Raw genomic sequence first — 27,658 nt, 5'->3', positions numbered from 1 at the left:
GCAGGACTTGCCCTTGGTGAATCCGTGCTGGCTGTCTCGAATCACCTCTCTGTCCTCCATGTGCTTGAGCATATCTTCTAGGAGGATCTGTTCCATGATCTTCCCAGGCACAGAGGTGAGGCCGACAGGTCGATAGTTCCCAGGGTCCTCCTTTCTTCGCTTTTTAAAAATGGGCACAACATTCCCCTTTTTCCAGTCAGCAGGGACTTCACTTGACTGCCATGACTTTTGAAATATCATGGAGAGTGGCTTGGCAACTACATCAGCCAATTCCCTCAGGACTCTGGGATGCATCTCATCAGGTCCCATAGACTTGTGTACATTGAGATTCTTCAGGTGGTCTCGAACCTGATCTTCCCTTACAGTGGGAGGGGCTTTACCCCCCTGGTCCGCATCTTTTGGTCCATCGATTCGGGAGGGGTGAGGAGAGAAGTTGCCGGTGAAGACTGAGGCAAAGAAGTTGCTGAATACCTCAGCCTTCTCCTCGTCCATTGATACAAGGTTGCCTTTCTTGTTCATCAAGGGGGGTACGCTTTCTTTAACCTTCCTTTTCTGGTTGATATACCTGTAGAAGCCCTTCTTGTTATTCTTTACGTCCCTTGCCAAATTCAGCTCCATCCTCGCCTTGGCCTTCCTGACCTCCTCCCTACACAACCGGGCCGTTTCCCTGTATTCCCCCCAGGACACCTGTCCCTGCTTCCACTGCCTGTGCAGTTCCCTCTTACTCTTTAGTTTGACCAGCAGGTCTCGACTCAGCCATGCTGGTCTCTTCCCTTTCTTGCCTGATTTTTTACACTTGGGGACTGATAGCTCTTGTGCTCTATGGAAGGTGTCCTTAAAGATCTGCCAGCTCTGTTCCGTTCCCCTGTCCCTGAGGACTGTCTCCCAGGGGGTCCTTCTGACTAACTCCTTGAAGAGCTGGAAGTTTGCTTTCCTAAAATTTAGGGTCCTGACTGTACTCCTCGCTTTTCCCATGTCCCTCAGGAGCGTGAACTCCACCAATGCGTGATCACTGCAGCCCAGGCTGCCTCCAGTCTTGACATCACTGATGAGCTCAGTTGCATTGGTGACCATCAGATCCAGTATCGGCGTCCCCTCGGGTAGGTGTGTCTATTACCTGGCTTAGGAAGTTGTCATCTGTGCATTCCAGGAATCTCCTGGATTGCCTACAGCTCGCCGTGTTGCTTTTCCAGCAAATGTCGGGGTGGTTGAAGTCCCCCAGCACGACAAGAGTCTGCAAGCGCGAAGCCTCCCGGAGCTGGAGGAAGAAGGCTTCGTCAGCAGGCTCCCCTTGATCAGGCAGCCTGTAGTAGACACCAACCACAAGGTTCCCTTTGTTGCCTCTGTCTCTGACTCTTACCCGTAAGCTTTCGACCTGCTCGTGGCTATTCTTCAGGGACAGCTCTTCACACTGTATTGATTTCTTTATGTAGAGGGCAACGCCTCCGCCCCTCCTTCCTCGCCTGTCCCTTCTGAAGAGCCTGTGGCCATCAATAGCCGCATTCCAGTCGTGGGATTCGTCCCGCCAGGTTTCGGTTATGGCAATCAGGTCGTAGCTGTCTAGTAGCACAGCAGCTTCCAGCTCCTCCTGTTCGTTCCCCATGCTGCGTGTGTTCGTGTAGAGGCATTTCATCTGGGCTGTTGGCCGTGTCACCTTCTTAGTGGAACATCCCTTGTTTCCCTCGGGTGTTTCACGAAGGTTTCCTTGTGAGCTCTAACTATCTCAGGAGCCCCCGGCTCATCTCTGCCAGATCAGTCTGTAGTGGAGTGGCTGACAGGCTAAGATAACTGGAAAAAATACTTAGTGCAGTTTTTCACTATAGGAGCTGATAGAAGGAAGAAAACCATGTAGTTGTGGAGAAAATAATGGCTACGTAATGGAAATGGAGAAGCAGGAATGCTAGGATCCATGTGGTTATGTCCTCTGTCCTGTCTTAGGTCAGGGAGGGGGATGAGCGTCATGGCTGTTGTGAAAACTTTCCTGGAAATGATGTTGGCACAACAATGCGTGACCCCTGAGAAGAATAGCCAAGAGCCTCTGCTTCTTTAAAAGTTGTTTGGTCAAAGCACCAGTAAAATAATGTCTAAAAAGAAAACCTGTGCTGGCAAGAACTTGCGCTGTATAACCTGGTTGGCCTCTCATCAGTCACCTCTCTGAAACGTGGCTTATCAAAAAATGGAGAAAAGTCTCATACTTTCTACTTTGGGGCTAGAATTCTACAAAAGCCTGTTAAATACGTTAATGGTGGTGGTGGTGGTACTGGTGGTGGTACTGTGTTAGAAACAAGCTGTGAAAGTGCCCCACTAAGTTTCATCCTCAGAGGTCTGGTTATGGGTTTTTTTGGATTGTTCTTCAAAGCCCACTTTATAATTCAGTAGCCTGTGTGGAAGGTTAATGCTCAATGATGAGCAAGTTCATTGTGCTTGGGGAGCTGTTCTGAAAAGAAAGCAGTTAGAGAAATCAGTGAGGTGAACCTCCAGATTGCCTGGTACAGTCTTCTCCCACGCTGTGTTGGGCCTTCTGAGGAAGGTGTGTGTAGTCATTGCCTGCAGCCCGCCCTTAGTCCCTGACCTGTACTTCAGCCCTCCCCATGGGTGTGTGATGGGGAACTGCTTCATGTTCTCAGATGACTTTAATACGCAGATAGCAACAAAGAAGTAGAGGCAGGCTTAGGACATACCATCGTTGAAGCCCTGCAGTTATACAGCAGATAGCAAAAGGGAGCCTGGGGAGAGAAGGAATCATGGAATCATTTAGGTTGGAAAAGACCTTTTAAGATCATGGAGTCCAACCACAAACCTAACACTGCCAAGTCCACCACTAAACCATGTCCCTAAGCACCACATCTACATGTCTTTTAAATACCTCCGGGGATGGTGACTCAGCCACTTCCCTGGGCAGCCTGTTCCAATGCTTGGCAACCCTTTCCGTGAAGAAATTTTTTCCTAATATCCGATCTAAACCTCCCCTGGTGCAACTTGAAGCCATTTCCTCTTGTCCTATTGCTTGTTACTTGGGAGAAGAGACCGACAACCACCTCGCTACAACCTCCTTTCAGGTAGTTGTAGAGAGCGATAAGGTCTCCCCTCGGCCTCCTTTTCTCCAGGCTAAACAACCCCAGTTCCCTCAGCTGGTGCTCATAAGACTTGTGCTCTAGACCCTTCACCAGCTTTGTTGCCCTTCTCTGAATACACTCCAGCACCTCAATGTCCTTCTTGTACTGAGGGATCCAAAACTGGACACAGTATTCGTGTGGCCTCACCAGGAAATGGGAGTAATTTGTTTACTTTGGTACAGAGCTCCCAGGAGGGTATCTCCTTACACACCAGTGTTTTAATAGAAAAGAGATTCTACTGTGGATCTGTCAGGAATTAGCTAACAGTTAAACTCTGCTCAGAAGCAGTGTAGGCTTTCAGTATAGATTTGTTTTCAGTAATAGTTCCATCATTCCTAGACAAGTATTCTGATTATCTAGCAACTATTGCAGATTTAGGGAGATCCCTTGTTAATATTTTTTCCCTTGGATTTTTTTTTTTTCCCCCCTTAGTCCCTGTAGTTGACAAACAAGATTAAGGGATTCACTGATGTGGAAAATATTGAAATCACTGTAGGCTTTTTGGTCTTTCTCACTTTCTCAGACTATATATGAGAGATTCCTTGTCCTCGTATTCCCTTAATTTTAGACAAGATTTTGAGATCTTTCTTTTGTAGGCAAGGTCTGCCTTCCTGCAGACAAAATAAAAGTTAATGTTGTTATTGTTCTGTGTCCCAGACCTTGTCACTCTCCTCAGCTTTGCCTCCTCCCTTTTTTCTAACCAATATAATCTCCCATTTTTCATTTGGAGAATGACAGATTCAAGAGTGTTATAGGAAAAGCACTGGAGCAGGAATCCTCACTTACTTACCAGAATTTGGCTGCCAGTATTGTTGAACAAAACCGTGTTGGTGTGGATATTAGTAAATTTTCATCAAATGAAGATTTAAGTGTTGTAAATTCAGAGTGTACTACTTCTATTGCAGGCAGTGGTGAACAGCTTATTCTGTAACATTTAAAGCTGCCTTTTCAATTTAAACCTTTGTGTTATTACATTATGTTCCTCAGTTGTGTATAAACATAAGTATGTGTGTACTTTTGCCTGGTAAACCATGATACAGCATCACAATTTGCTTTTCTGAGTTGCTTTTCCTTCTATTGTATCAGTAAAACTCTACAAATATGCAAAATATGTGTAAGCCAGTGCAGCACTGCAGCACCTGGGGCAAGAAAAGTGCATGGGTTCAATTTCTTCCTTTTAAATGTAGTTCCTCAGTACAAGAGATCTCTGGGCATCCGTGTTCTGAAGTCAAAACAGATGGGACAAACAACATGTAATATGCTTGTGCTTAGCTGTTGCATGCCTTCCTTTTTTTTTTTTAAAAAAACAAACAAACAAACAAAAACAAACAGTTGAAGACTCTTTCACTATCTAGTTTATTTGCTGTCACCTCCTATCGCTTCCCAAAAGGAAAAGACCCTGAAATTAGAACTCCTTTTTTGACAAATTAGGTAAATTAGGCTTTCTTCTAGGTGGGCTGAGGGTATCATTTTGGGTTGGAAAGGCACCCTTGGAGAAATAGAATATTTAGTACTTGCCTAGGTTTTTTTTTCCCTCCCAGTAGTCTTTGCCTCATAATTCATTGGTGTCGATGCATATAGAAAGTCTTAATTTATGGATGTAAAAGCTGAAGAGCTAGGGCTCTATTTAAAGTAAGTTCCTCATCCTACCTAGAGCAAGGCTTGTATTTTGAGAGGATCTTAGCTTAGTTATGACAATAACTGAGGCAGTTTCTGTTTACAGATCAGAATTTTGTACTTGGATACCTCCACCATGGTGGAAATAATACAAACATAAAAATGGTAGTCCTTACTCCAGTTGGCTAGCTTTTTAAGCAGTGGGTTGATTGGTCATATTGCTGTATGTTGGAGCTTTAAATGCTTGTTTTATGTGAAAGTCCTGCAGATAGGAACACATGAATAAATGAAAAGTAGGCACTTGTAGGAGACAATTTTTTTTTTTTTTTAATTACAATTCAAACTCTGTGTACATATGATTTGCCTTAGTATAGAGCAGCTACGTAGTGGTTATGTAGATCTAGATTCATATTAATGTAGCAGAAAAGACCTATGGGTGTTTTTCTTCTTTGGGTATATGTGTGTGTGTGTGTATAGAGAGATAAATAAAAATGTTTGGGATAATTTAGAAGAAGTTTTTGAAAATTCTTTTTAAAGAATGGATGAAAACACTGCTTAAGGGGGTTGTATTAGCGATGGGAACCTCTTGAAGTAAAATGAGCTTTGCTGTAAGTATGATTGAACACTGCTTTGCTTTTCACACTCCTAATGTGTGTGTTGCTTGCCTGCTAACCATGGCTAAAAGGCATGAAGTCACAGGCAACTATTAAAACGTTTAGATTCCTAGCTTGTAAATATTGTATTTCTCACAGAATTGGAGTGAAACCCAGTCTTATGTTTCTTGTCCATTCACTTCATATCCATTGGGATGCAGCATTTGTGAAAGAATCAATTATCCATTTGTTAGTCAGAGGAGCTTTACAAATTATACATTAGCAGATTGATTTCTCAGGGTCACCACTGGGGGACTCATAGTATAAGGTGGGTTGATGATGAGCGTCAGGGGAGAAGATGCCACAAAGAACACCATTAAAAGAAGCTTTCTGAGTGGCCGTGAATTTACTCCTAATTGAAGAGCTGACATAATCCATAGTAAGTGCGTTTATTTCAAGCATTTTACATTAGGTAATTGATTATCACATGAGGTACATTTGTTGGAAGATACTTGATTTTATTTTCATTTAAATTTAGGATTTTGCAAAAGCCTGCATTTAGATCTTTATGTGCAAGGTGCTTGCTAGCTTTTTCTCCCTCCCCCTAAACTTTTCTTTCTTCCATTAAGGTAACATTTTTTTGTTCTATAGTGTCAGCTTGACATTATTGATTTTGAACAGTCAAACTTACTTATGTTGTCCAGAATTCCAAACTTGTCTCCATCAGAAAGAAAACTGCAGCTAATGGAAATTCAGCTGAAGGCATTTCTTCCTTCTTTGCCAGAACTTCCACACTTTATGAAATTTTGAAGCTGTTCCCAGGTTAATTATTTCAGTGTATTTCCCTCCCTAACTAACAGGATCCTCCTTATTGCCAGATTTGAATTATGTTGCTTTAGAAATACTATGTGTGTTACTATTATTTATACAGTACTGGAAGTATCATTGTGACCACAAAGAAGTTGTGTGTTTTTACTTGTTTGGCCTAAAGCTAGGGGTCCTGATTAGGTTAAAAAAAGACTATCCAGTGTAGTGCTAATTAAATCATTATTAATAATTTCCTCAACATTTTATATGCAGCTGCCTGTGGTTTTATAGCATGGGGTTTAAAATTAGATCATCTCTTACTTGAGTAATATTTACATAGATGATATGTTCCTAGCTTTTAGATTGACACTTTGACTTCAGATAGCTGTTGTAATTCTTAATTTTTTTTTTTTTTTTAAAATATGATGCCTGTAAATTTGGACAGGTTTTTTTCCCCACCCGTTTAAAATACTTTTAAAACAGTCAACTGACCAAACCCCAGAGCGTGTCCGAATTCCAACTGTATCAAGTGATCAGTCCTCCAGATTGTGATGAGTTAGTGACTACCTGTGTCCTCTTTAACCTTGAGTGATTCTTCATCTTTTGCAACCTGTAAAGGGGGATGTTACAGGAAGGGCATTTATTCTGTACTGTAAAAACCAAAATCTATTTTCTTTTGCTAGGCAAATTAAACTCTTCAGTGGGTTAGCTGGAATAAGGTTTAAAAAACCACAAGGGAAGCACAGTTGTAACTCCATGGCTGAGTTGATAAAGTTTAATTAATTAAAAAAAAAAAGCAGGGTGAGGGAGGGTAACCCACAAAATTATCTGTGCTCCTCTTTTCTGAAATATCAAAATTATCCACAGGGTGTTGGCAGGGTGTAAATAGAACTAAATTTTAAATGGTAAGTAACTTTGCTGACTGGCACAGCAGTACATTTATAAAAATAATTTATATGAAAAGATGAATTGGAGCTGATTCTAGAAGAAACACTTTGGTTTAGATAACACACGTACCAATTTTATCTGTGGTCTTTCATTTCTGATTTTGTGGATAGTTTTAGATACAAATCTTAAACAGCTTTCCAGTGGAATGCACTTCTGGAAATGGCAGGCTTGACTGTTACTTAGCTCTGAACAAGAAGATCCTGGCATTGGCTATTCTTGCTGGAACTTTATTTTTAAATGCATTTAGTATTCAGCCTTGACTGTTTTTAAGTTCATGGTCTGTCATCACTTTCTGAGCTCCATAGAAAGTTCTGACTGGTAAAGTCAGTGAACAGGCTAGTAGCCAACAGTGCCAATTCAACTTGAGAGCTGAAAAAACTTTGTGTTTGCTTTGCCTTGTGTACGTCATCTAGAGTAGTGCCGTTTGTTGGAAGTTAGCTGGAGGTTTGTGTAAGTGAGCAAGTCTGCTTTTAGTTGAATTTCTGTCTTCCTTGATTGTCATCTGTGTATAGTGCAGACAACAGGAAAAAAAGAATCGGAGAATGGAGAAGTTGAAAACAATTGATAGAGGTGTTGGGCATACAGAAGGCTTGTAACAAGTTGCCAGTTATATACAGTGTTATGAAATACCATATAATCAAATTTCTACTTAACAAACAATTCTGAAGTATCATGCGCAATTTTGAATGTGGGAAAAATGCAAATACTGTGGAATCACCTATTCTCCCATCGACAACATTCTGTGTGTATATAACGAGAGGTTTTGCCTTGCTAGGCCCTCTTCAGTTACCTGAGTGCAATCACACATTTAATCTCCAAAGTATGCCATGTGGCTTTCAAACCACAGCTTAACAGATACAATTCTATTATCCTGCACTTCGTCTTCAACTCTTATGTGAAGGTAACTTACATAGTCTGCCTTGCCTACCTCCTGCACTTCATTTTTTCAGTGTCAAACTTTATCGAAGCCATTTTGCAGCAAAATGGGAACAGTGTGGACTGTAGGATTGAGCTGTTGACTCTTCTAGTGAGTCCTGTTTTGTTTATTTTTGCCTTGGGCTTTGTTGTAGTAGAGTATCTCCAAGAACGCCCATCACACAGGACTGCTCCTAGGTCTACTGTTGCTGTCTTGTCAGCCCTGATGGCAGATGTAGGTGCTGGAGAGATGAAAAGAACGTGGCCAACTGAACACTGTAACTTAGCATATGATCCTGTGTCAAGGTGGGGCTAATCAAGATGGACTTTTTGCCTTTCCAATTGTAGAGTAATAAAAGAAGAGAAGAACCTTCGTGAGAAAGTTGTGGCAATGGCAACTTAAGATGCAGCCCAGAACAAAAAAACATGTCACTTCCATGATTAACTCAGTTGAACTTTCTGTGCTTGTCCTTTCAGAGGGCCAGAGTTGTTTCTCATTATAGAGGGAATAGTGGAGATGTGCTGGCATTTCTTTTTTTTTTTTTTTTTTTTTTTTTTTCCCTCGACAAAATATTCTTTTACACCTTGATGAGCAAAACAGAAGTTTAGAAAGGCATTTTCAAGGTAAGGCTGGAATAAAAGTGCATGCTAGCAATTTTTATGAAGCTTCTAGAAAGTGAGACTGACAACTGACATTTCTTGCCTTACTCAGCATACTCAGCCCTGTAGTTAGCCAGCTGTGTGTGTAGCATCTGAGAATCAGAGCTTTCACAAGGCTGTTGACCACACCAGCAGGCTGATGGGCTTGAGCTGTGCTCCTCAGCTGACACCCTCAAGACATGTTGGGAGGAACGCAGCTAGGGAATGTGCATCAGCTGCCTGCACTGCCAGTGATGCGCTCGCTTCTGATTTTGAAACACAGCAAGTCAGTGCAACCGCTCTGTGGCGAATGAAAGTATGTCTGGAGCATGTAAGGAAAGTTGGTTTGACTTCTTCCTTGGCAGTGCACTTTTTGACAAACAATGCACAGCGGAAGGACACTTTGTGATGGGCAGTAATTGTGATGTTTCCATGTAGCATGTTGTGGTGACGCAAAGTGAGACCAAGAGTGGTGTCTCCTGCACGCAAGGAAGCGGGAGAGCAAAAGGGCTGGCAGCATCCTTTTCCCAGCTTATCAGGCAACTGTTGCAGTGCAGGGCTCAGTTGTTCAACCTTGATTAGAAAGAAACTTCTAAAAAATGAAATGTGATTTGGGCATATATTCTTTTCAAGGTGGAAGAGAGGAAAACTTCATTTTCCTGAGTTGGAATTTTTTGGTGTGTGAAAGATGATGGGGAAAAGCTTTCCAAAGGCTGTGAGAAGACCTCAGTTTATCTCCTGTAGATAGTCCATCTGGACAGTGTGTTTTTATATAACTTTTTATGATCTACTCTTTATGTAATTCCAGCTTCCCTAGCATATATAAGGACTTGTGATATTTCAGACACAGTTGTGTAACATCTAATATGACCCCACGGCTCCAGCACTGTTCCAGTGACACTTTCTTTTCACACAAACATACGATGGATTTCTCTTCTATCATGCTCATAACCACAGAAGCGATCTGTTTTGTGGTTCAATCCGTTCAAAATTTTATGAGAGTAAGAAAAGTTGTTCTTGAATGTGTAAGAGAGACTTACTTGGGTGAAGATCCTTCAATGATGCTTGAAATGATGAGATATTTGTTACAGAGGGTGAAATCAGGATCATGGTACATAAGAAGGTTCTTGGTACTTGAGTATAATTGGATGGGGTTTTGTATGGGAGAGGATATGCATTGCGTTACCCAAATGATGTTATAAGTTAGTCCTCAGTACTTAAGGTAAGGATAGATGTTTAAGCTAAAGTAAACAGTAACAGGTGCCGTATAACCCTGTAGATGAGAACCACAAGTATATCTGGATAGGGAAAGGAAAATTTATTAAATTGGGGCAGTCTTCAGGCTTTTCTCAGCATTTGTCTAAGAATGAGTATACCTATGTTGCACTTCAGTACCTTCTAATACTCGCTTCCAAGAACACTATTAGAGGCTAAAATGAAAGCAAGAGAAGGGATTTGAAGGAAGAAATAATTACCAGTGTAGTCATCAGACCAAACCAGAAGAATTTTCAGTTGCCTTGATGCCTGTGTGGTCAGTGTGTTTTATGCTGAGTTTTGGTAGTGGGAGAGGTTCTTAACGAACAGCTGTGTTGTGCAGGTGCAGATGCTCAAGGTCTGGGAGCCTGGTACTTCATGAGAGCTCCAGAGCCCTGAAGTGTGTAACTGCAAAAAATGTCAAATTTCAGTGTTAGGCAGAAGGCTGGAAAGAAGGCTGTCTTTTGGCATTGCCGTAGAAATACCTATTCTGTGGGGGTTTTTTTTGATTCATGCAAATAAACATTACACAACCGTTAACACATAAATCTCAGGAAGTGTGGGGGGTGTTAAAGCATGTGATTGGTGATTTAACTTTAAAGTCAACTTTAAAAGTCTTTTTTCTTTCTTTTCTTTTCTTTCTCTAGAGCCCAGTGAAGATAAATCAGATCAGCCTGGATGAAAGTGGAGAACACATGGGTGTTTGCTCAGAAGATGGCAAGGTACAACAAACCCATTTATATATTTAATGAGGTAGCAGGCAGTCCTCACTATTACACTTGAGATAATTGTGATACCTGTGGAGTTAAATCCTGCATTTAGCACCACCACTTTGACCATCCATTTTGAGAACTGAGCTCACCTTTGAATACTCAAAATTAAAGTCAAATATATTTTGCACAAATGTGCCGTAGGAAAAGTAATTACAAGAATGTCAATAATGTAACTGGTATTAAGCTGATTAACAGCTGTGGCAGGAGGACATGTCACCTTAATCATTACTGCTATGCCAGTTATACTTCAGTGACTACTCTGCTGTTCCTGCAAGACAGTAGTTTAATGCCTTTCTGCTATAAATCCACAAAATTGGATTTTGTGGGCATGATTTCTGTGGGCTGGTGGTTTTCATTTTCACACACGTTATGAATGTTTCTCTTGAATTATAGAATCTTTTGATAAGCAATCATAGTTTATCAGAAGAATAAAGTGTCTTACAACAGCCACATTAAATAAATGTAAAATCAATATATGTACAGTTTCCTAAAAAACTGGCACCTACTTCCTTGACTGAGGACATATATCATTTGTGCAGTGTATAACTAACAATTATCAGTGCTTCTCTGGAATGTTGAGCTGTGACATTTAGTGGTTTTGGTGATTGATTTTCCACTTATAAGAATGTCTTTTTTGTTTTTAAGTCGATGGCAGTCTTTTCTAATGTTGGTTTGCAATGATAAAATTCTAATGCACAGGGTGTATTTAAGCTTCTTTTTTAATATAATGCTCATATACAAATGCAGTGCATTAAAAATCATTTAAATCATTTCTCAATATCTGTCTGACTTACTGAGGAGGACGTTTCTTACAAAGTAGATTTGGGGGGAGGAGGAATGTAGGTGATCCTAATGGATACATCCCATTCAGTAGAAGTTCTAGAAATTAAAAATAAAATTGGATTTTGCAGTAGGCAAAATGGGGAAACAACTCCTTTAGACTGTATGTGCTTGGGTTTTTTCCTTCCAAATAGGTGGGTTTTTTTCCTCAACAGGCAGGCAGCCAGTTTATGTATCCAAGCCTTTTGTTTCTCAGAGATATCTTGATGTCAGTATCTTGACACAGTAATTGGGATACTAGTGCCTATCAAAGTGGGTTGTAGAATTTTACAGCCTGTGAGAAACACAGCAAGAGTGTCCTAATTGTCTAAGCAAGATAAGGGAAGGGTCAGTAATTGTGCAAGGTAATAAAAATGTTGAGCTAGCATTGTTGGTTCGGGTGTTTTGAGTGCTGGGGGGAAGCAAGCACTTGCTGTAAGGGCTCCTCAGATGTGACTGTAGATTACTGACTTGAAATACGTATGTTGCAGTGAGACTACAAGCCACAGACATTTTTCATATATTAAATTAATATTAAAAATACATATTTGATTTCAGAAATGTTCAAAAATCCATAATCCCTACCCTGGTGTGGCTGTATTTAAAAAGACTCCAATACTTTAAATGGTGAATTTAGTGAAATAGCTATTGTGGATCCTGTAAGTGATGTTACATGCTATACAAGGCAGTCTAAACTATGGTCTCCAATCTAGGGCTAATTCTGGTAATGTTTTTAACACAGGACTGGAGTATCACAAGTACAATATTCATCATATTTGTGTTCATAGAGTCCAGGGACATTGATGCTTTACCACATTCTACACTGGAAAGCTCATCTGGAGATTTGAAAGATCTGGATGTTTTAGAAGTTAGACTTTCCACTTGACCCAGAAAGGTGTGTGTCTATGAAAGAATCCACCCCTAAAATGGGTGAAAACAATACTTGTATGTTGTGCTACTGTATAAGAAAATGGCAGAAATTCCTGGCCAGATAATGTAACACTTCTAGGTTCTGGGTCAGAATAAAACTGTAACTTTACACTCCTTATAGCTCTTTCCTTACGACAGTGGAAGTGTTCATATTGTAAGAGGTTAAACACTTGTACAAGTGGTTGCAAAGTCTTCATTAACTCAGATAAGTAAGTAAAAATAGTGAAATCCTTTTTTTAGAAAAAAGAGTGAAACAGCTTAATTTTTTTAAATCAGTTTTAAACAAAAAAAATTAGTATAATAGACACCTGTGAATTTTGGGCTAGCTGGGTTGATGCAAGTATTTTCTGCCAATTAATGAAGATACGTCCTCTAGACCACTGCAGAAGATTTTCGCAGTAGGCAGGGAGTGCGTTTTCCCATATCAAAGTGGATCCAATTTGAGGGAGATAGAAACCATTTGTCTTCTTGAAGGAAGGCCTTATGATGAGAACCCCCTTCTCATATCTGTATTGCTGTCTGATGTATTTTATTTTACTACTTTTTTCTTTCTTTTCCCACTCTCAAACTAGATTTGGACTAGCTACATTGAGTGGGCGGGGGGCATAGCAGCACAGTGCAATTCTCTAACCCTCATCTTGTCGGGCGGCATCCAGACCTCATGTCAAAACCTGGCACCTGTATGTCATACATGGCCAACAAGTGCTTTGGGAGCCACTTGCAACTTTTCTGTACTGCATGTTTGGTTCTTTGAAAATCTTCCTTGCCAATGGACTCAACTGCAGCTGGTTACCAGTGGCATGGAAAGGAACAGATATCAAAACCACCACTGTTCTAGGCTGGCCAGTGGCTGGGGAAAATGGCTGGGTGTTGAAATATTAGGGTATAAGAGGAGAATTTTGGTGCTGGAATAAATAGGAGGGGAAGCAGGCTTGCAGCTTTAGAATTGTGGAGGTTTTTTAGGTTAGTTTTTTCCCTACTGTATGCTGTCTTGAAAAACCTGGATCTGACTCCCAGTTTTGCTAAAGCGCTCTTATGTCATTACATAACAGTGATATAATTTGTACCCTTACTGGCTTGTAACTTTTTTCATATGAAGAAATATAAATTATATTGAAAACCCATATACTTACATGTTTTAGTGTCATGTTTAATGCCTGTAGCAACATTTATGTTAAGAATATCCGTGAAGTATTACATTGATAATTTTTCAATAAATGTGGCTTGTAGATAAAATGTGTTTCTTTTCCTGCCTTTTGATCACTGAAGGTTGGCTGCTGCTTCCACATGTAGAAGCAAAGAAACAGCTAGCTAAGTCTGGATGCACTGGAGTGGTGGGTTCTGGATATTTAAAATTGGACGGGACTGGCAAAATGTAGTGGACTTCCGTCATGAAATCCATTTTCCAGCTACCCAAAACCATCATGAGCTGAGTGGGGATAGAAAGTAGAAATAGATAAATCCAATATAGGTTTGTAATATCAAAAGAATCACTTTCTCTCTGAAGAATAAAAGACGTTAAGAAGTAATAAACTGTTATACTGTGTCCCTAGAGTAAACATGATAACATGTATTTTATGCTGAGTCGTTTTTTCCTCTTTAGTTAATTGGCTCCATTTTGTTTTCATACTCTTCGAGGAATATCATATTGCCATGTTCGATGCAGTGTTATGAAAATGTTGAAGACACTGTTGCTAATGTTAATTTTGATTAATTAGTTTTAATTTGAGAGGGATGTTTTGTTGTTTTTGAGGATTCTGCTTCCATGGAATTTGCAGTGCTGTGTTTTAACCACGTCTGTTCTTTTTCTTCCTCATTTTTTCTGTCTTATTTTCTCTTTCCTCTGTTTCTTATTTTGTTTAGTCTGTTGCATTGGATATGCTGCGCCAACTGATGAAAACAAAAACACAGAAAACAAAATCCTCTAGACATCAGCCCGAAGGTTTTCTAGGCTTACAGCCAGGCCCAACTCAAATACAACAACCCTTTGGTTGGCTTACATAATCACAGCTTTGCGATACATCTCACTGTCTCCAAATATTGATTTTCCGATCCTTTGGAGCAGTAGCTCAGCCCTACACAGTGCATGCAGCAGTATTTTTAAAGCGTGTTGTTAGAGGCAGTATATTCGCTAATGAGTAATGGACAGAGCTGATAATGCTGCTTAGGAGATGTATCCAGGAGACAAGCTTGAAAGGGAGATGAGGTGGTTTGAGATGTTTTTAACTTCACTGAGACTGCTAAACTTCGAGCCACTCTGAGGATGGCTTAGTTCCTCTTGTAGTTTACCTAAGTCTAATTTTTTTACTCTGTCTCCTTGACTGTCTGCAGGAATTTTGGGGGTTCTTGTCCTCTGAACTTACCTTTTTAGAGCCATTAAGCCTCACTTTTTGTGACCCATTACTGGTATTTACTGGCTTTGTCCTGCAGATTTTTGTCTAGTGGCTTTTTTATTTTTTGTTACTATTATTTTTTTGTTTTCCCCTGAAGGAATCAGAATGGGGATGGGGAGAGAGAAAGAAAGAAGGTTAAAAGATCTCCTAGGTCTTTGAGTCCAACTTGTTGAATGTGCAGAGCAGAGTTTCTGAAGGGATTACCTTTTCCAGAAAATAAGGATGAATGAGTAAACCTGCCTGAGAACCTTCTAAAGTAGATTTGCTGTCAGATACAGTTTTCCACTGATCACTCCATGGGATGTTCTTTTCTCTCCCTTCTCCCATCAGCAGTGTGCATCCCTGCTGGGGTGATTTTATTCCAACAGCTTCTGGCAGTGGGAGGAAACTTCTTAAAATCATAATGAAAAAGCAAGCCAGTTATTATTCTTTGTGGAAATTGTGATTAGTAAATCAATTACTAATTCCTGGCCATAAGTCTTCAACCCTATTTTACTCTTAAGTTCTGCAGAAACTGAGTTGTCAACTGTCTCATCTGAGAATTGGGGAAGGGAATGTTGCATGTTGGATGAAGACACATGAGCCCAGAAGAGGGCTGTACTTACTAAAAGCTTGAGAAACCCTATTCTGTAGCCACAGCATCTAAGTCTAATAATATTTCTTAACACTTGATACCTCTGTACCTGTTCTGTAAGTAAAGGGAAGAAAACATTTAAAAATCTCTAATTCTCTTGACAGTAGAAACATACTTTATTGGTTTTGGTTTTTTTTATGTTGAGCTGTCTTCAGATGGATTAATTCTGATAGATATTCTGATGGCCTATGGTTACAGCTTCAGTGCTGACTATTAAATGTACTGAGACATCAACATAGTTAAGAAGGGAGGAATCTTCAGAGAAAGATATTTCCAGTGGTCATGGAATAAAACAAAGTAGCACTGAATGCACTTGGGAGGAGGAGAGGATGCCGAGAAACATATGGGATTTGATTTTCAGGCTGGTTTTGCTTTATTGTCACAAATTTCTTTTTTCTTATGTAAACCCTGTATTGCTTGGAGGGGAAAAAATCCTACAGTTCTTTCTCAGAGAGGAAGAGTTTTTAATTTATCTTCCCCGAATGTTATTATGTTGCTCTTACCTTACTTAGATCAGTATCTGTTAAACAGATTTGATCAGCCTAAAGCAAAAGGAACTTGTAGGTTTTGCTGTGTTTGTAACAAAAAAAAAAAAAAGAGAAAAAGAGTCAAGTAAGTACTTTCGCACTGCTGCAGATATTTAGAGATATGCCATAATAGAAGCCCAAGATGTCTCAATTAACTCTGAATTGTTAAATATGACTTTTTTTCTTTAGGAAAAAAGGTGTAACTGTTAGTATTCAAATTAATCTTCTAGTTGTTAGTGATTTGCATTCACCTTTAATTGTCAAGTGGTTATTAGGTAAATATTTTTTGGTTTTTTATATACTTCTTCAGGTGCAGGTGTTTGGATTGTATTCAGCAGAAGAGTTTCATGAGACGTTTGACTGTCCTATTAAAGTAAGTGCTTGTTTTAATCTTTAGTAATTGTGTTTTTGTCGTCTTTAATAACAGAAAGGTCACATTGAATCTAAATGAGAGAGAAGAATATCACTTCCTTGTAATGTTATTCAAGTCACTAGAAAACAGCTATCTATCTCAATATAAAAGCTTTTGATCTGGTTAGGCAGGAAGAAAGCCGATCTTGGTTTTGTAAGAAGTATTATTGAGTTTTTCAAATACAAAAGGCAAAGTGAAAGAGAAATTGTCCTGTTTCAGCTGTTACCTGTCTCAACATATTTCTTTCTTTGTAGATCTGTGATACAAATTCTGAGGGTTCTGCTAACTGTGAGGTCAATATTTTGCAACCAATTCATATCTGTTAAACCTACCTTGGGATAAGGCAATGGGTGGCAATGCTGATGTACCCTGTTTGAAGGGAAAACTTCAGTTATGCTCTGCTTAGAGACATGTGGCTGCCTGGCTGTTGAAAAAGCACCTCTAGTAGGTGTATGGGAAGATCTAGCTTTTTTTAACAAGAAATGTTTCTTGCAGGAGGAAAAGTGGTGTGGTCAAATGATTGCGTTTTTCTGCTTGGGGTCTTCCATGTTGCAGCTGCTCTTGGGAGGGGGAAGGAATGGGGTCATTAAGGTTTTACACACATCAGATGCAACTCGCTTGCCTCCTAGGGCCTTACCGCTCTTACTGCTGGAATTCCCACACTTGACACGTAACACGTAAGGCAAAGAAGCTGTTTAAGGTGTGTTGATGCTACACAAGGTTGTTCTGCGACAGGGCTGAGGTGTGTGTGCCCTCTAGGCAAGCCCCAAACAAGACTTAATTGGGGCAACCCTTGCTCATGGCAGTCCTGTGCTGCACGGTCCTAGTTCTGCTGCCTGCTGTGCAAAAATGTTGAGTGTAACGTGGCCCTCAGTGTCAGGCATGTGACATGTCACATGCCATATAATATGGAGAATTTCCTTCTTTTCTAGGAAAAACAGAGATGTCTGAAACAACTAGGCTCTACTTCAGAGAAAGAACTTGGCTGTAATACTTGATACTTGGAAAAGGGCTATCTAGTTTAAAAAGTGATGTGGTGCTCCCTGTAAACTCTTACTTAAGCCACAACTGTCTCTTTTTCTCCCGTCTCCCGCCCCCCAGATTGTTGCTGTTCATCCTCATTTTGTAAGATCCCACTTCAAGCAATTTGTAACAGGAGGGAAAAAGGTAAGCAGTCATAGTGTAATGAACTTGGGCTATCTTTAAACAGCTTTTAAAAATAGCTCAGAAGGCTGTGTATGTGATTTTTTTTTTTTAACACTTAGAGCAAAGAATTCTGCTTTTTCTTTCTCTTTATGCATTGTATTCCAAAACATTCTTACTTAATTAAGACTAATTCCAGGGAGAAGAAAAGTGCATTTTTTATGTTAAAACCACGTTGCAACAAGCTGAGCTTCAGAGCAGAAATATTTCTATCTACATAGTCTGAAAAAAAAGTCATTTACATTTCCTAGGCCAGATTTTCTCCATTCATTTTAATTTGTTGAAGTGGGAGCAGAAATTAGACCTTAATACTGATCTTCTACAATGCATGTTAGTCTTGGTGTTTGGTATTTTTCTTTTGCTTTACCAGTGGGTGATTTTTTTGGGTTTTGTGTTGGGGTTTTTTTTGTGTTTTTCTTTTTTTTTTTTCTTTAGTAAACAAACCCAACTATCTTCATCATTTCTTGTTCATACTGTGGGGTTTTTTAATTTGTTTTTAGAGTAATTCAGGGGAGCTCTTGGTAGAGTAGAGCTCCCACTTTTTGGAATACTCTTATCTGTGTAGTTTGATTCTTCTGCTTGGGGCAGTTGTTATTTTAAATGTGCATTAGGTGTCTTATTGGTGTGGGGTGCAATTCTGACTTCCAGATTACAGCTGTTTCCAGGTCCTACAAGTATCTTGTATCATATTATATATTTTCAAAATATGAAAAGTTTAATTTGGAACAGTTTCTTGAATTCATGGAATTTTCTTGTTGCCTTCTCTTATGAATTAAGGATGAACAATCCTCACTTATAGATGCATCAAACTGAATGCCATGGTTCTCCCTTACCAGCATGTAAGAAATACAGACTTCTAGGGCTGAATACAACATAATTTTCATTAACAGTTCAATCTGTTTCAAAGCACAGCTGTGTTTTATTTTGCTTTTTAAGTAGCATGTGTGCTTGACAGCTTTTGCTGGCTAGTCGGAGTTGGTGTTGTCCTTAAAATAATGCACAGTCAGTGTATGTCTTTGTCAGCCACCAGTTTGTGAAGCTTTTTAGTGCTGATAAAAGGGGTATGGAAGGAGAGATGCAGGGAATTAATAGAACAGGGCTCCGTCAGGTGGTAAAAGAGCTTGCATTCACCTGATGCTGAACAGAAAAAAACATCAGGGAGTTAACACATTCTCTTTGGTTATCTTTGATTACTTGACAGGTTGTTTTATATTCTGTCCTCTGGGGAATGGTATACTCGTTCTTAATGCATTCATTTTTTGCTGAGGAACTTTCCTCTTCAGGAAAACTTTAATTGACATCTTAACATAAGGTATTTAGCATTGAAATAAATGTCCCTCGACACCTGTAATTTGATTTTATTGATACATAAAACTAACAAATAAAACCTCTTGGCCTTGTGGTAGAAACCCTTCCCCTTTTCTCCCTTCCTTATATAAAGCCAACAACAAAATGCTCTGTGAAAATTCAGAAAGTTAAATTCCACCTACTTATTTATCGAAGGTTTTTTTTTTTCTTTTTCTGAAAAGAAAAAGGCCTTGAAAAACTTTCCTGCTTTTTATTTACACCTCTCCTTAAGTGTAGAGCCAAAGAGCTGTATGGGAGCAGCAGGCAACGGAGAGTTGGTCCACAAGAGCGAGGAGAAGCAGGCTGAAGCATACCACCTCAGGCTGCGGACCTCGCACCTCTCTCCCTGTGTCTGGAGGTTGTGTAGTTGGGTGAGCTCCTTCGGGGAGGGGGACGGGACCTCCTGTGGCTCCTGAGGTCTCTGCGCTTTTAGCCTTTGCATGGACGCAGCAAGTTCACAGCTGATAGCTGGCGGTGGTGGGAGGCATGCTGCCTGTCTTCCCCACCCTCACCAAGGCAGGGATAGCAGTACGGATAGAGGTAAGGCTATCCTCATTTAGGATCAAGCCTAAGAGAAAAGCTTTGCTTAAAGCCCTCATGCTATGCTCCTTGCCTGAGCTGCATTCAAAAACATGGTGTGAAGTGTGTGAACTCTTTGTTCAAGGGGTTGCAGGGTCTGTCTTTGTTTTTTGTTGTTCTGGGAGATGGTGACATAATATATATTAGCATTTTAAATATTGTTTTTTTTAAAAAATTGTTTGCTAAGGTAATTTGAGCAGATAAAAGGGCCCAGAAAGAAATTTGGTCTCTCCTCAAACCCCTCTAGTTACATTACGAACATTGTTGTCTCAAAATATGAGAAGGAAGTTCTTGATGTCCTACTTAGATTTCATGCTGATTTTGGTTTACAGTGAAACAAAATAAAGAAGCCAAGCCACACGTGCACACAGGAAGCAAGAAATTGCCCCCCTGACCTTAACACTCTGTTTTGTCTCATCTCAAAAAAACACTTTAAGATCTGCTTAAATTTATTAATTTTATAGCCAAGCATCTGCCTCAGTAGGATCCTTAATGAATGGGGTGGGAGGTCTATAACTCTAAATTGCCACCTGCTTAATTTTTTGAGAAATACACAGTTCTTCATAACAATCTGAAATGTATTAAAAATACACTTTTCAGTTCAAAGACCCACTGCAGAGCATTCTGCAAATGTTCAAGGTGAGCAACAATCTCCTTAAAAAAAAAAAAAAGTAGAGAGAGAGGGGGAAAAAAAGCTAAGTGACATGCTTCAGGGGTGCACAGTGCAGGTCCTCAGTTCCCAACACAGGTGGACATTTGGAACTTGGGTGAATTGTTGTGTGATGCTGGGATTTGCCATGTCTTTGAAGATCAGCTTGACCTAAAGCCGACTTAAGAGCAGTGCTCCCTCGGGTAACTGTTTAAATCATTGCAGATTATTGGAAGCTTAACTCTACTGTGCATGTGTTTATACAGTTGCTTAACTAGGCATGTACTAGTGTCCTTTAAGAGTGTTTTTTCTCTAAATTGTATTATGAACTAATTAACCAATTAAATTGTTTGCTTACTAAAGCACTAGTTTTCAAAAGTAAAGAACTTTCATTAAGCTTGGGATAATGTCATTGCCTTCTATTTTGGGCTAGAAAAGCTTTTTGTCACCCCCTTTTTTCAATGAATGAATGTTATCTGTGCCTAGAAACAAGGCAGGTTCTGTGGAAATGTTGACAGGATTGCAGTGAGAAGCAATAGGTACCATACTAAATAGACGCACTTCCCTGCTCCCCTCCCCTTTATCTCTGCAATTAACTACAGCACCATCGTGATGACTTGGCAGGTGATGGTAACCCTGTAATAATAATACTGTATATTGTAAATAACAGGGCATTCCTGTCCAGAGCAGACAGCAGAGCTTCAAAGCAAGGGAAAAGACAAATACTGTGCTATTGAAGGCCATAACCTTCTACCTTTTAAAAAAGGGTCTAATCTTAAAAAATAACAGGGTGAAAGCCAACTAAATGAGGGTGGTAAAGCTGAAAACAAGGTGTTCTTTATTTAACCGTTAGAGTGCTGGTCTTTCCCAACACAGCAACTAAATGAACGTTATTGCAAAGTTTGAGTTTCCATTATACCCAGAGGGTTAAAGAGGCAGAACTAACAAAGAGAGAGGACTGAATGATATTTCAGTTCCAAAGTCAAGGTATCAGCTACCGCATCTTATGTAAAGGTAACTTAGGAGAGCAGGACAACTTGAGGTTTCTTTCTTGGCAGAGGCATTTATGAGACTCCCTATTTCATGTTTTGATTAACATCAGTGACCAGACACGAAGGTTTTTGTACTGAAATTCCTAGGAGAGTGAATCCTCTGGAGTAATTGAATCACTCTGCTGTATTCTATGATGTGTTAGTAATTAAGGTGGTTTTGGAGGGGGGGGGGGGGTGGTGTCTACCCAGCATGGTAGTGGGGACCCAGCACAATTAAGCAAATGAATTCTAAAGCCAGTATGGAGTAGGATATTCAGTATCTTAAAGAATTGGGCTCCTCATTTGCCTAGGACATGCATTTTGTATAATAAATGTTGATTTGAGTATGCAATCTGAAACATTTTAAGGGCTAGGGAACCAAAATAAAACTGGAAATTTACCCTGTGACTGTCAGCAGTCACATCTTTATATCTATCTGTGTCTATATCTACAGAATATATTTATATTTTTTATATATATATGGTTGAAATAGATATAAAAACATTTTTAATGGGATCTGTATTTCTTTTGCTGGAGAAGATACACTATAAAAACTGTTCTTCAAATGCAGGTGTGTCTGAACATGTTTGTCCCATTTATCCTCACAGAATTAGCATCTGAGCATATCGATGCCCATGCTTAAACATTAGACTCTCTTTTCTTAGTCTGTTATAAAAGCAGAGAGAACTTTCTGTTACCTGGGACAACTTTCTCATTATTAAAAAAATACTGTTTCAGTGTTAGAGTCCTGGGCTGGACCCATGGTGTCTCCTGCCTGAGACGTGAACCAAGGTGATCTGAATTCCTTTCCACTCCAGGTGGAGCAATGTCGTATACAGAGAAAGGATAGCTATTGTGAACAATGCACAGGCAGAAAGAGAAATAGCATTCTTGGGGATTTGCAACTGCTGTTATGGGTAGTGGAATTTGGATGTTAAAATCAAGTCTGCCAGGGAATGTCTCAGATTCAGATTTTTTTTTAATTGTCTGCTTTTTAGTGTCAGCAGATGCACTTTGCTTTGTGAGTAAGTAGATGACCTTTACCTCTGAACCCTATGATATGTAGTTCATAATAACTGGTTGGACTACTTTGACAAATTATTAAATTGTCAGGATGCTGTTTGCAGCACAGTCCATTTTTAGAAAGCAGATAGTCAGCTGTTTGGCATTATGTTGGGTAGAAGAGTAGCAGACAAGAAAGGCAGATTGCTTTGTAAGCTATAAAATGTCAGTCAGTAAATACTATGGCAATTTCTGTACATGCATTGGATAATTTACCATAACTAGGAAACAAACTGTAGGAGCAAGCAAGCCACAATAATACAGGTCTGCGATTTGCTTGTTGTGATGTATAATGCCCGGATGTTTCCCATATTACTGAGCAGATGAGACTTTGATATGTAGTGATGTGCTGTTTACTTAATAAGCGGATTATTTGGCTTACATTTCTTCTTTATTATTATTTGGATGTGCATTTCTTCTTTATCACGAAAAACAAAACAGTCTCCTTGTGCTGTAACAAACAAATTTGGTTTGCGTAAAGGGAGGATGGATCATAGTCCTGTGTGCATGTAATCTATAGTTGTGTGTTTTGCAAATGGTTGCATAGAAAACTTTTTTCATTGCCTGAGGTGGCAAGCAAAGAGGATCTAAATATATGAAATGTGTGAGAGCTTGTGCTCTGCCTGCAAGGCTGCAGGACTCGCTTTCCAAGGTGTTAATTCTGTAGCTCTTCGTGAATAGGCGACAGCTGGAATCTAGCAGTTGAGTTATTAAAAGTACAGCCTAATACAAGTCCTATGGCATTTGTTTGTATTAAACATCTCAAAATTTCTAGCTTCTCTGTCCATGAGCTACAGCAGCAGCTCCTGTTTCGTATCTCACCATTGCCATCACTTACCTCCCAATGCTGCTGTTGTCTGCCACTGCCTCCTTGCTTGATTTCCCTTGACTGCACCTCCTGCCTTCCCTTCCATCCACACCCCAAATCCTTGGACAACAGTGTTTTGTGACGATGTTTTGAAAACTCAACTTCAGTTGAAAACGTGAGGCTTACATTATTCTCTGCCTTGTTTGAGCTCATCCAGTCCATCGCTGTTCCAAACAGAAGTGATAATTTTTTATTGTTGCTATATATTTTCCTAGGGGTGCACGATTAAACAGTAAGTCTTCATGTGGCATGCTGTTCTGTGTTACTCTCAGATATCTGTTAATCTTGGCTGTGCCTGTAAATGTTTTTATGCTGAAAACAATAAATACCTATAGTGATCACTTGTAACCATGGCAGTAGCATTTTAGGTTTTTGTGATCTTGCCTGGCTGAGGGCAGAGCTGGTGACACAGGTGCCAAAAACCAGAACAAATGCCACAGGTAGGCACATCTTCACACTCGGGCAAACAAAGAACAGGACAAGGAAAATACAGGGAGATTTTCCTAATTTTTATTCTGTGAAATAAAAACTATTCCAATACTGCTGCAATAGGGAAGGGAAGGGTGGCTCTTCAGTTACAAATTTAAGTCTCAGCCCTTTTCTTCTGTGAAACTCCTCCAGATCTTTACGGAGAAGGCAGTATGTTGAAACAAAGCAGTGATGCTGTGCATAGTGCATCAGTAAAAGTGTGTTTCCTTTGAACTTTTCACTGCGTGAGAATAGGCATATTTTATTTCAGTGTTTTAAAGGTGGTATTTGGTAGTGGGATGAAATTGAATTGAATGACTTCACCGTATTGATACTACCAAAGCTACAATCACTGGGCTCTTTGTTCAGAGGATTGAGAATTCCTGTACGTAGTTTAAAGACTGGGATTACATGTAATTAGTGTTAATGCTAATTGCATGATAAGCTCCATTAAATCCAAACACTAGTCTCTTCTCTTTAGCGATGCACTCTAAAACAGAGTTCTGAGCTTGTTTTGGAGGAGGTTAATCTCCTGGTAGCAAAAGATGCAGAGAGATGTATTCACTAATCCAAGAGAATTATATCAACTTGTTTTTAAAACCAAAGCGTCCTGCACCATCCTTGTCTCATGCATTTCAGTGTGTCTTTTTTTCTTAATGATCCAGTGGATAAGCATAAGCAGTTAAGAAGACTCACAAAATAATAAGTAGGGAACTATCAGAAGATTGCAATGTACTATGAAGGAGTGTGGGTGGGGACCCTTGAAGTCAAAGTTTATTTTATTTTCTTTTAGCTGTATTACCATGTCACGGTACATGCAAGAGGTGCTGGAAGTGCATTCTAAGCACTACTATATTGTAACAAAGGACTAGAAAGATTTACCAGATCAAATAAAAAAGGGGAAAATATAAACTATATTGCAGAGAATGCAAGAAAGTTATTTTTGTGGCTGCTGTTGAAATATAAGTACTGTGAATGCTGACTGCCAACATACGGGATTTATGGGAAATAAAGCCCTAAAATATTTTTGCCCTACCAAAAAGAGAGGGAGGTGGTAGGAGGAGCCCCTCCAGAAATGGTAGATATTTGCTATGTGTCTAGTTTCTCTTGAAGTTTTAAATGGCTTTCTGGTGTGATAAACATTATGAAGACAGAAGGGAAGACTAAGGAATAAATTAGGCTGCTTATTTTAAGAGCGATGCATTCAGTAGATAGCAGTTCCAAAACGTATAGCAAAGTTCTGGGTTCAGTAACTCAGTTTTCAGGTGTCATTGCTGTAAGAAATAATAAATCAATCATGTCATTTTATTGATAAAATGCAGATAATTCCATTGCAGATAAATTAGCAAAGCATGTTTTGAGATGAAAATCTTTGGTTTTTTGAAGCCAGTGTTGCATATCCTTTGTCCTCAGTGTTGGACCTATTGCACTTGCTGATATGAAATGGGAAATTCTGGGTGCTGCAGTGATTCAGATTTACTTCCCATCTTTATTACAGGCAATATCAGACTGTTGTCTTCTACTGCCTTGGTCTGAGAATTTAATTAAGCATGTGCTTAGAGTTGAGCAGGATTTTTTTTTTTTTTCTTTTCTCCTCACCAGTTCTGTATCTCATAATTTATTTTCTTGCAGCTTCTTACTTGGGTAGACAGTCATGAAAAGGATGATGTTCACAAACCATGGACAGTAACAAAATAGCTGCAAAGTGTCATTCCAAGCTCGCTCTGGATCTTGTGTGTAATAAATAAACTTAAATCACAATTCACTCACAAGCAGAAAAGATTCAAAGTTCAGTTAATATAATTGACATCAGCTAGTTTTAACCTTTCACATCATGCACATCAGTTTTCGCAGCCTTGTCCAGTAAGTTCAGATGAAAATACTATGTTCTTGCTGCTGTCTTTGTTGGACTGTATTGAAAGAAGCATCCGAGTGAGTTCTTTTTCCATCGAGCCTCTCCTTAGGAGTTTGTGAACTAGGAAAAAAGTAATTTTCAAGTCTGGATCAGCACAGAACTTAGTTTCTGATGACGTCCTTAGCTTCAGAGTGGAGCTGATTAGTTTGGGCTGAGGACTGCTCCTGTGTTTCACATCCACCTACCAGCCTGCTAAGGCACATTCCTCTGTATGGCACTGTCGTATGAACATAGATGTATCAGACTGTTGGTTGCTGTAAAATAGCATATTCTGTAAGAGATTGAGTAGCCTTTTTGTAGGTGGGGGAAAAAAAAAAACCCTAGACTTTCTAAAAGGTAGGTCTTCATGTGAGCTATGTGAAGGACACGGAGTCATTTTGGGTGGGGTTAAAGTGGCAAGTTACCCTTGAGTGAGAAGTTTGATGTCTGCAGTGCACTTCACGCAAAAATATCTTGATAGACTCTCCTAGGCAGTGACTGGTTTAAACTTTTGGAGACAATACTTGTCATTTGGTGCCATCTTGTGGCTTTAGGAGAGTGAGGCAGTCTGTGCAATTGCTGTTAAAAATCCCTTATTTGTTAAAAGATCTTATTTTAAACAACTAGTCTCTTACCATTTGATGTATTTATGCAACTATGGGCAGGGGGAAACCACGTATAAAAAAAAGTATGTACAACTGGATCTTAGAAAGGAAATATTAGCAACATAGGTACTTGATTTAGGTTTTAGCATGGTAAAAGTCCTTGCAGGTAGCAACTTTACACCTCTTAATGGCCATTGTGCACTCATGTGAGCTCAGGTTCAGGTTGTGCACGTGCCTATACGTGGGTGTACTCATGCAAAAGTTGGCGGGACTGCTGGTACCTTAGAGTATGATCTTCGTAGATGCTTCACCTTCTTACTTGGGGTATCCCTCCAAGCGCTGCACTTTGCATTACTCAAAGCGGTTCCGTGTTATAATCCTATTAAATAACTTCCTAAGACCATACAGGAACTGGTAAAAGAGGTGGACTGTCATGCAAACTGTCTGCATGTAGCTGGGTTTTTCTTTGCTGCTGCTGCAAAGCATTTCATAATGTCTCCTATGCATTTAGATATTCTAACATACCCCATTTGCAGAACCTGGGATTCCCAATCACACGAGTTTTACAACCAGCAGCACTTGTGGTACAGTGCAGTTTGCATGTGTGGGACTAACATACAGCATCTCTAGAGCCCTGTGGAAGGCCATGTAGTTCCACATGGGGTCAAGCAAAAGGCCAAAGCCTTGTGGGTCTTTGAATACACCAGGCATATGGGAGGCTTTTCCTATCTGCTGTTTTTTGGAGGGAAGAAGGACCCTATCACCAGATCAGCGGATAGGTGTGAGGTGGCCTGGTTCCTTTACTGGCTTTCTGAAGTGTTGTCACTAGTGCTGTAGGCTTAGGTTCTCAAATGCCTTAATTTCTTTATCCTTAAAATGGAAATAATTATTCTTACTGTTCTCTGGAAAAACTTGAAGGAAGGCGTGCTAGTTAATACTATTATTAAAGTAACTTGAATTCTGTAGTATGCAAGATTCTCAATGTATATGTACTATATGAAAATGTTTGATTGTATTTGATTTTGTTTTGTGATAGGTGTGTATTTTTTGTTGCCCTTGATAATGAAGCAAAAAATACCTCCTGTGTTTACATACAGCATATTTCTTGTTGCACTCCTTCATAGTTGCTGTTATATGAGAGAGGCTGGATGAATAGGTGGAAGCCTTCGGTTTTACATGAAGGGGAAGGAAATATAAGAAATGTAAAATGGAGAGGACACTTAATTGCTTGGGCCAATAATATGGTAAGTATTTGTTACCTTTGTTAAATGAACAAAAATACTGCTGTGTTACACTGTTTGAAATGTTTCAATGTTAATTGCCAAAATATTCCATTGAAAAATGGTACATTTGAAGAATCAAGTATAAAAGGCATTGAAGGATAGTGTTTTAGATCCCATTTCTTTGTTGACATTTCTTCTGGCGTTTCCTGCTGGCTAGTCAGTGTTCTCCATACTATTGCCACTTCTGAGGAAATTAAGAAAAGTAGCTCTACATACCACTGTTGGGGGTGGTTGCTACTGTACATTATTGTCTAGCAGAGTTTTGACCAGTGTGATGTTTCAAAGCAAACTG

General features: G+C 39.6%; 1 protein-coding gene across 1 annotated transcript in view; it reads left to right on the top strand.

Moving 5' to 3' along the window:
• The window catches only part of VPS41 (VPS41 subunit of HOPS complex), a 111,065-nt gene that overhangs the window by 30,127 nt on the left and 53,280 nt on the right, over nucleotides 1-27,658 (top strand). The window contains exons 4-7 of the mRNA XM_075704791.1: nucleotides 10,537-10,611; nucleotides 16,276-16,338; nucleotides 17,479-17,544; nucleotides 27,208-27,327. Of these exons, the coding sequence (XP_075560906.1) occupies nucleotides 10,537-10,611; nucleotides 16,276-16,338; nucleotides 17,479-17,544; nucleotides 27,208-27,327 (324 nt within the window). The remainder of the gene's footprint in view (nucleotides 1-10,536; nucleotides 10,612-16,275; nucleotides 16,339-17,478; nucleotides 17,545-27,207; nucleotides 27,328-27,658) is intronic.

The sequence above is a fragment of the Pelecanus crispus genome, chromosome 2 (genome assembly GCF_030463565.1).
Source record: "Pelecanus crispus isolate bPelCri1 chromosome 2, bPelCri1.pri, whole genome shotgun sequence".
Taxonomy (NCBI): domain Eukaryota; kingdom Metazoa; phylum Chordata; class Aves; order Pelecaniformes; family Pelecanidae; genus Pelecanus; species Pelecanus crispus.
This window is presented reverse-complemented; position numbering and strand designations above follow the sequence as displayed.